The following is a 9,512-nucleotide window of genomic DNA, read 5'->3' as shown; positions in this document are numbered from 1 at the left end:
GGATATAATAGGTAGAACCCTACATTAAGAGATATGAGTGTTCATACAGTATATTAAAAAGTTTATACACAACACTTTACAGCCAGCAAACATTCAAACATGACTGTCAGACGGGCCCTACTGACCTCCTGTTTCTTTGCATTGTGTGCAGTGACCTCAGCAATTAGATCTGAAACCAGTTAGTTCATTAATCAATTAGTCGACTGACATTTTGACCCCAACATTCCAGTTAAGCTGTAAGAATGTGCTGCTCTTTTTCTGTTTCTCTTGTATGTGATTGGTAAATGAATTTCTTTGGATTTTGGACAGTTTTCAATATTTCCGGACACTTTATTGTGTTGACAAAATGATCAACAGATTAATTGAGAAAATAATTGGCAGATTAATAGATAAGGAAATTATCTGCAGTCCTAGATAATGTGAATAAAACACAAACTAATATGGAAACAGTAATGTAAATAATTAACTTTAAACAAAGCCTTGGATGGTTAAACCAGGATAAAAACATTCCAGGACCACATTGAGGGAAATAAAATCAGACAATTCAAGATAAAATACCCAACAATAATACAAGATAAAAACAGATAAGACATGGAAATAAGTGTAATAGAAAGCACATTTGTATTTCTCACTAGGGTTATTTTGACGTTGTTTTGAATTCAAGTTTAAATATTTGTTATTTGTTTTATTTGTTGCTGTAATAGTGTAAATAAAGTTGCAGATTTTCAACATAAAAGAAAAAGTTTTAGGCCTCAATACTCCTTTTACACTTTATTTTCCAACAGTATTGTTTCCTCACATCTATTAATAATATCTAATACTTATGTTTATGCTAATATTAGGTCATTCATCAAACCTCTACCTGTATTATAAACAGATAAGGAATGACAATATGAAAGTTGTTATAAAGTAAAATATGTCTTCATAGGAGAGGTTATAATTGTTAGTAATTACAGCACATTAATATACACTTAAAGTGTTCTTATATCTGATTACAAGCACATTATAATGTGTTACAAATCCATCTATTAAATGTGTATATACTGCTTATAAATGCTATGAAATAATGATTATCATATTGTTTGTTCCACCAAGCAGTTGCACACTAGATAACAGCAGCTTAGTAGCACATGCTGAGAGTGAGTATAGACAGTTATGAGTTCATATTATGAGTCATTTTTGTCACATTTCACCATTATTTAACCTCAGTGAACTTCATGTGTTTGGCCTGGGCGTTATTTGCCCAAATTTCTCAGACTTTCACCTTATTTTTTGTGCATTTTTGTTTCCTGCATCATCTTCTTGGAGCGTCATCAGCTCACTTAATCCTAAACTGATGCGTCCAAACCCACTTATATCCATTAAAACTTCCCAGGGCCAAGAGAGGCAGAGACTGGTGCCTGACAGGATGTTATTATGTGGTCAGTGTGTGAGAGATTATGTATTTAGGTCACCAAACTGTGGGAGCTTTTTCATAAATGGAGACCAAATTACTTCTTTTTTTTGTCGATTTTTTCCCCTTTTTCAGTCCAATATTTGGATACATAAGCATTAATTATAGAGTACAAACTGACTGAGAGGCCGATAAGGGCCCTGCTGCCACCAGGGGGCCCCAAGAAAACCAAATGAAGAATATAATGACGGATGGATGATGTTGAAGTTACTCCAATGATCAGGGAAAGAGATTTACTCATTTTAACTACTCAAGTTAATGTTTAGGTACTTGTACTTGAGTATTTCCATATACTTCTTTATAGTATACTTCTTTCTACTTCTATTCCATTTTAACTCATCAGCACATCTGGGTCAAAGTTCATCTCATTAACATTTACAGCTGCAGACTTGATCGTTTACCATAATTAATTCATGATTTATCAACAATTGCAGTTGACGGAATCTGAATATTTTTACTTTTGACCTCAGTACTTTCACTAAAGTGTGAGTTTGATCACATGACTTTTACATGCGTGGACTATGTTTAGTAAACATTCAGTTCAATGTGGCTCCATTGACAGGAGAGTTAAAGCTCATAAAGCGCATTTAAATACAACAGTTAAAATATAGCACAAACCATAAAAACACAGTAAAAACATGTTATTTTAAGTTCCACATTTCTGCCTTTGACAGCTCGTTTGACTTCTGAGCAGTCAGGAAATGAACTCATACTGTATGTTGGCAGCAGCAGACATCTGCTGACTGTTGATACAGTTGTTACCAAACAGTGGTCAGATTCTACAAAACTCTGGATTCAGCAGAAAAGTGCTCATTCTTAGAATTGAGGAAATGAGTCTCAGTAAACCAATCAATACGGTTTATGTTGTCAAGTGACAAAGTACGTATACTTTACTCAAGTATTTCTATTTAATGTTACTTACTTATATAATAATATTGTACTTTTACTCCATTACATTTATCTACTTTAGTTTCTTCTCAGATGACAGTTTTCTGTCCCCTTCCTGTCCTGTGATGAAATAAAACACTTTATCGATCAATCAATACTTTTAATTTGCTGCAAATACTTTTACTTTTAAATTTGAATGCATGACTTTTGCTTGTAGTGGAGTATTTTTACAGCGTGGAATTAGTACTTTTACCGCTGTAAAATATCTGAATACTTATAACAAACGGATCATTTTTTATGCTGCTACAATCATTTCTTCATAACTCCGGTGCACGTCCACGTCTGATGGGGCGAGTTTATTCCCCAAACATACTAACCTTTTGCATAATTTATTAGCTTTAATATGTTTAATGCACAAACAATTCTGATACTCACAAGGTTTAAAGAACTGCTAAACTAATATTAAAATAATCTTCTGAGAACAAGAGGCTGAAAGACAATCATATGGGTCTAATTACACCCAAGAGTGGAGCATATGTTAGCTAAAAGATATAAAACATGTTGTTTTTAAGCACTGACATGTTTTAAACAGTGATCTTCCTCTCCAAACACTAAATGCAAACTTTCTGAATTGGTCAAAGTCCAGGGAGAGAAGTTAAAATGTAACAATGCATGCTAGTTTCCATTTTTTTCAACTTTAGGGGATACCATGGACAGTTTATTATGATGTGTATTTTTGTAAATATACTGTGAGTGGAGCAGAAGATGCACATTTTTAAAATACGTGTCACAAAATTAATATTAACAAAGGCACTGTAGTTTTCAACAAATGGTACTCAAACAGAAGTTGTGCATTTATTGGGGACTATTTTCAACGGCAGGAACACAGGAGTCAAAATAATCAACAGCACTTTTGTTAGTTGTAAAGAAGGAACTTGTCATTCATTGCAACATGTGTGATGTGTTTTTAACTGAAATGGACAACAATGGACATTTATATATTTTAAATAATGAAAAATAAGAATCTCAAGGTTGAAAATCCTCTTTTACATCTCTGTTTTTGGATGGATTAAAGAATTACAATTAACATGTTAGACAAAGCCAGGCTAGCTGTTTCCCACGGCTTTCCATCTTTTTGCTAAGCTAAGCTAAGCTAAGCTAAACTAAAATAAGCTAAGCTAAGCTAATCGCCTCCCGTCTCAATAACTTCATATTTAGCACAAACATGTCAAAGTGGTATCAATACCCTTAAATAACTCCCATCACAAAATCAGATAACATAACAATATTACAATATCAAGTTAATTCTTTAAATGGTATTCAACAAAAAAATCCAAATAGTTATTCAGATTTAAATATTAGGTTTTAAATCAGAAACATAAAAAGAATAATTTTATTTTTGATAACCTCTGTCTGACCAGCTAGTCGCACATGTTGTCAATAATTAACCAATATTGAAACTTTGAAAGATATGTCAAATAACTGCTCGTTGATTGTTCAGAACGACCACTTAAATAACTTAAAATAAACAGTTTAAAGCCTGTAATGTTCAAAGTTATGACCGCTTCCATTTTCCGCCTCCTCAGTGCTTTTCTTTGTTCTCAAAAATACGTGTAAAATACAAATAACATTTTATTTTTTATGAATAATATCAAAAACTAGCCGGAGTAATGTCGTTCTGATCTCTCCGCTCAGCAGGATCCAGATATGAGAGTCAAACGTGTCTTTTGTTAATTAATCACTCTCCTGTTGTCTTGTCCTCTTAACCCACATCGTCGTAGTCCTCTTCACCCTGGTTTTCGTCTTCACCTCCGATGTCGTCGTAGTCCTCCGTGGAGGCGTCGTCCGCTGCTGGATCTGGATTCTGGTAATCTGGATCCTGGTACTCTGGAGGAAGAGTCTCACCTCCATCCTCCAACTTTACATAGTCAAGCTGCTTGTCCTGCTCGTAGTCGGAAAAGTTCTTATCCTCGGCCAGGTTCTCATAGCTTTGGGCCTCTGAAACAACAAATTTCGCATTAAGGCAGAATTTATTATTACTACATTTATGGAGTTACAATATAAAAGTGTAACAGTTTGATGGTAGATTGCAATAATAGACATATTATTTTATTAAAGCCTATACGAAAAAGCTATTCACGTGAATTGACTCTCAACATATATTTGAGTCTATTTACATAATAGTTATATAAATACTAAAACTATTTCACACATCCCTTGGAAGAAGTACTCAAATCGTACTTAAAGTTACTACAAGGAACTTTTATTTAGTGTTGATTTTGGCGGTCCCTGTGGACAAAGTTGGTTGTGTTTCCGAGCACCAGAGTCCCTTTAAAAAAACTCTTATTTTATTGCAGCAGGGTCTGACAGTGTACCCCTAAATCCCTAAATAATAAGTTATTTCTTGCTTGTTGTATAAAACCAGAAGCACTTCAGCTCGCTAATGTTAGCAATGACAAGTTTAGAGTTTCGTTACTAAAGAGTTATTTTACTAAAATGCTAATGTTAGTGTCAAAAATCATTTATTCTGATCTGATTTGAGCAGTGAACACTTCTAATTTGACTGTACTCAGTGGTCAAATGTTGTGTCTTGTGTCTTGCCTGCTGTGAGAAACTGTGACCGAGGAGGTAAAGGTGGGGTCTCGGCTTTAAAGTTTCTCTCCTGGTATTGGTTGATCCTGAGGAATCAAGAAGAAGAAATGTATTTATGTTTTGCGGTTCAGTGTGTAAAATCTAACACCTAAAGGAACAGTATTGAGAAATAAGTTTATTCACTTTTTTTGCCCATGAGTTAGATGAGAAGATTGATACCATTCACATACTGTATGTCTCCTTTAATATGAAGCTAGAAACTTAGAGTTAAGGGTTCCAACGGGATCTTCCTGAAGGGCTGAGATTCTACTCAGAACCATTTACTTGTGAAGAACCCTTTTTGGAAGAATGAGTTCTTCAAGGACTGTTGAAAGCGTGGGAGTTAAAAGATCCTCCCAGCCCACACACCCAAAAACTGTAATTGGGAAGCCTTTATGTAGGGTTCTTGATGAAAACATCACGATACCCACTATAACCACACGTTTATGTTTTTACACGTTTTGGATAAATTCAAATAACTAACTTTTTACAGAGCCATAGCTTTTTCCGCCTTTTTCCAGTCTTTTTGCTAAGCTAAGCTAACCACTTCATATTGAATCGACAAATATACGTTAATCTTCTCATCTAATGCTCGGCAAACAAAGTGAATAAGTGCATCTCCTTAAATGTGAAACGTTTCCTCTATACAGTACATTTAGGTTGAATGTATACAACATCAAATGTGAGAAAAAGAGTGAATATTCATACTTGACAGTGAAGTCCGAAGATTTTCTGGGAAACTGCATGATTCTGTGTTTTCCTTTGGAAAAACAAAAAGAGAGTGCCGTTAAATTTAAGCAATTCAGGAAGAAGAAAAGTCTATAAAAAGTCAAAAGGTTGGTCAAATCTTTGATAATTATGAAAAACAGAGGGTTGTTATTTTGGGGAATTCAGGATCACGTTGTTAGAAATGAGGACAAAAATAAACAGGATTTGTTAACATAAGGTTCTTTATTTGCTTTCAGCTCTAAGTAGGACATGATCATTCGAAAACTTAACAATAAACATTTGCACATTAAACCATGTTTATATCTAGATTTATATACAAACAGTATTCATGTTTTCATAATCTCCTTTTGTATCCATATATGCTTTTACTTATGAGTTATATTTTGTTTCCTTTATTTCTTCTGTGTTTATGCTCAACCTAAACCATCACTGAGCCGCTCTCTCTGCCGCTGCAGCCCAGTTTCCCTCAGGGATCATTAAAGTTTCATCTAAGCTAATCAAATCCAGAAGGCACCACTAATAATAGCAATTCATACAATTATAATAGTTTTTCTTCAGCTTTGCAGCAAAACCCTCAGAGTAATACTTTCATAGTCATGATGCCAGTGTGTTTTGTGTTTGGTTTCTCTTCCTCTTCTGGCTTTTCATTTGTGACAGGATATTGGTTTTTCAGTTAAAAGAAACAGGCAGTTAATGATATTGAAAATGAAAGTTACATCTGATGCTCACTTCTTTTTACTGTAAATTCAACATTTACTTGAAATTCCGTGTGACCATAAAGGCCTCAATATTCAAGTATTTCCAGTTCTACAACTCAGAGGGAAATATTGACTTAGTACTTTTTACTTCACTACATTTTTCACAGCATTAGTTACATTACATATTAGGATTTCATATACAACATTTACAAAGAGATAAAACCATCCAAAGAAATGTTAAAATTAGTTCCAACTACAACAGTAAATTGCTCAAATGCTAATGCTAAATCCATAGTAATAGAATAGTAGTAGAACGGACATTGAACTGTTTACATCTTTGACTACTGCAAAAGAAAATGGCGATTGTTGTTAGCTGTTATGGGGTAATACGCAAGTTAGCTAACTAGCGTACAGCTTACAGCTAGCTAGTTAGCTAACTTGTACTAGTGTAGCATTTAAGCATGGCGGAATGAGCAAGCTAGTGAACTAGCGTACAACTGGCTAGTGGCTACTGCTGGCTGTGAAAAGAGTGTTTGTATGAATTATTAAGTTGTTTAATTTAATTTATTTACTCTCTACACTTCGTAACGTTACAACTCCATAGCTCGTTTTAGTCTGTGACTTGACTTGAAAAGTCGGTTTAATGTGTACAGAAGTTAGCATGTTAAAATGGTCGTAGTGGCAACGGTACACATAAAAATGGCTGCCGCTCTGACCGTCCTGCTACGTTGATTTGAATGTGAATCTCCTTTCTACTCCTATTCTATTACTACAGCTAAACCTAACACTCAGTGGGACCATTTTTCAACATTAAACTCTTACTTTTAATTTTGATGATGATAATACTTACATATACTTTTTCAACGTAGGGCCTTGACTTATAACGTAACATTTTTATATTAAAGTATTGCAACTTTTACAGTTTCATGTCCCTTTTAAGTAAAGATCATTTATTCCACCATGCTACTGGCTTATGTCACCTTATCACTTGTGTTTCACTTCCCACTAACATATGCCAATGAGGATTATGATATACTGCTGGTTTGTGCAGCGTATTAACAGTTTATCACTCTGGTCTCACTCTGAGATAACACACTGTCCACCAACACACAATGACTATGCTGGAAAATAAGCACTTATTGTGGGCAGCTGTCACTGATAAACGCTCGTAGCTGAGTCACAAACAAAGTCGGAGTTTGATGGGGAAGATACGATCAATTGTTTACCGTTTAACCAGTTATTCTTGTCTTATAATGCACATTTTGTACTATATACATCATGTGTTGTGCATGTGCCTATTATGTACTTCTACTGCACTCAATCTCAGAGGTAAATATTGTACTTCTTAAGATAAATAAACTCTTTAAAAAGCCTCTTAGATCAGCTGGAAAATGCATTATCACAAAGCTGAAAACAGGCTGTTCTTTTTAGAGATACGTGGTTCTCACAGGACCGAGCATACAAGCGTATGATGATCTTATAGAATACGATGCATTTATATAAAGGACTTAAAAACATCTACAGCAGTAATATTCAACATATCAATGCAGTAGTAATATTAATCCAGAAACACAAATAATACAAAAAATTACATTACATTAGGCTTTGAATGCAGGACTTTTACTTGAAATGGAGTATTTTAACAGTGTGGTGTTAGTACTTTAAAGTATCTGAATACTTCTTCCAGCACTGTTAAATACATGCTGGAGCATGTTTGTCTGTATAAAGTTATATAATTTAATTGGCTAATTGTGTGATTTTATTAATACTGAGTTCATTATTCAAAATGTTCTAGAGGAAAACACACTCCCATAACAAAGTATTTCATGTTATATTAAACATTTTACATGTTCTGTACATTCTCTTTCCCTTTGACGGTCTAACTAGTGTGTCAAATACAAAACCGACCCCGTTGAGGTGGGAAAACATGTATTAAACATTAATTAAATGTTTTACCACTTGACTTTCCTTAATGCATCCATAGCATTAATTTCAAAATAAGAGGAAAAGTAGAAATGTGCGTCAGAACAGGAAAAAGACAGCAAACATTTTGTCACGTTCAACCTATACATGTGTGGGCAGAGGTTCAACCTACCTGCTCTTGATAAGCACCTGTTGATGAAGATGAAGATGAGGCTGATCACAAGACACGCAAAAATAATCGCAATGATCACCCATAGCCAGAATAATTTGCGTAAAAGCTCCATGGGCCCTCTGCTCGACACAACAAAAGAAGATTAAAAGAGAAAATCAGGTTTAAAGCTGTCAGAAAACAGATTCTTCACAACAAGAAGACATCTGACTTGTTGCTTTTCAGTATACAGAACTGAGGATCGGAAAGAAGAAAATTCACCACTTCCCCTTTTTGTGCGTTGACTAAGTCTTAAGGTTATTTTGGTGTTTACGTTACTGTGGGAGTCAAACAAGCCTCTTAATCATCTCTAGGGACTTTTTTTCTTGTGAAGAAGTCTCTCAAAAATGTGAACAAAAGCTTTTGTTCGGCTGAGTCATCTGTACCTGTACTTGACATGACCTAATTTTTTCAACTTAATTGTGTATGTCAGCTAAAAAAAATTATTTATGTTCCTTTATCGACATGAACAGGTTGAAATGAACAGGTCATTTGTTTATCTGCACGCCTCCATATCCTCTTTACAACAGCTTCCTGTCAACTGACAAATACTGCTGCTTCAGAACAAAGTGTCACTGGATATTGTGATATTTTATCACACATGGATGCACATAAAAGTGTTATCTTAAACAACAACACAACTATATTTACTATGAATATTTTGGTCGTAGACCTGGGTTTTTAGGGTTCATTCAAGTCCAAAATGTTATTTCATCGAACATCAACTTCTTCATTCCAAGTACTCAGAATGTTCCTTACCTTTCAGCAAACAGCTGATGTCTTCAGGGCTGGTAAAGTGGGTTGAAACGTCTCATTAAGTTGATGATAAAAGTGGATGGCAAGATATGACAATGTGTCATCATGTGTAGTATTTGCATGGCAGTTTCAAATGTTCTGAGTTAACCAAAGAAATGTGAAGGCTGAGACTGGAATATCCCCACCCTCTGCCATGCTCCAATGACTACATTATCTGTGTGCAGGT

The 9,512-nt window shown here is 34.7% G+C and overlaps 1 protein-coding gene across 1 annotated transcript; it reads right to left on the bottom strand.

The window, feature by feature from the left end:
* Positions 1-3,179: 3,179 nt before the first annotated feature.
* scimp (SLP adaptor and CSK interacting membrane protein) lies at positions 3,180-9,396 on the bottom strand. Its single transcript, XM_079172053.1, has 5 exons — positions 9,290-9,396; positions 8,495-8,613; positions 5,681-5,732; positions 4,943-5,019; positions 3,180-4,339 (listed from the first exon to the last, which is right to left on the bottom strand). The coding sequence occupies exons 2-5, from the start codon at positions 8,604-8,606 to the stop codon at positions 4,104-4,106; spliced, it is 477 nt and encodes a 158-aa protein (XP_079028179.1). The 5' UTR covers positions 8,607-8,613; positions 9,290-9,396; the 3' UTR covers positions 3,180-4,103.
* Between the last annotated feature and the right edge of the window lie 116 nt (positions 9,397-9,512).

Source organism: Pholis gunnellus (assembly GCF_910591455.1).
Source record: "Pholis gunnellus genome assembly, chromosome: 13".
NCBI lineage: Eukaryota > Metazoa > Chordata > Actinopteri > Perciformes > Pholidae > Pholis > Pholis gunnellus.
The sequence above is the reverse complement of the archived record's forward strand: the minus strand, read 5'-3'. Positions and strand labels throughout refer to the sequence as shown.

What these genes read in the sequence shown, in the direction of transcription:
- scimp (XM_079172053.1), bottom strand. Translation starts at nt 8,606, where the DNA reads ATGGAGCTTTTACGCAAATTATTCTGGCTATGGGTGATCATTGCGATT. An exon ending in CAGGTGCTTATCAAGAGCAG is followed by an intron (nt 5,733 to 8,494) that starts GTAGGTTGAACC and finishes GTTTTTCCAAAG; the next exon opens with GAAAACACAGAATCATGCAG. An exon ending in TCTTCGGACTTCACTGTCAA is followed by an intron (nt 5,020 to 5,680) that starts GTATGAATATTC and finishes TTGATTCCTCAG; the next exon opens with GATCAACCAATACCAGGAGA.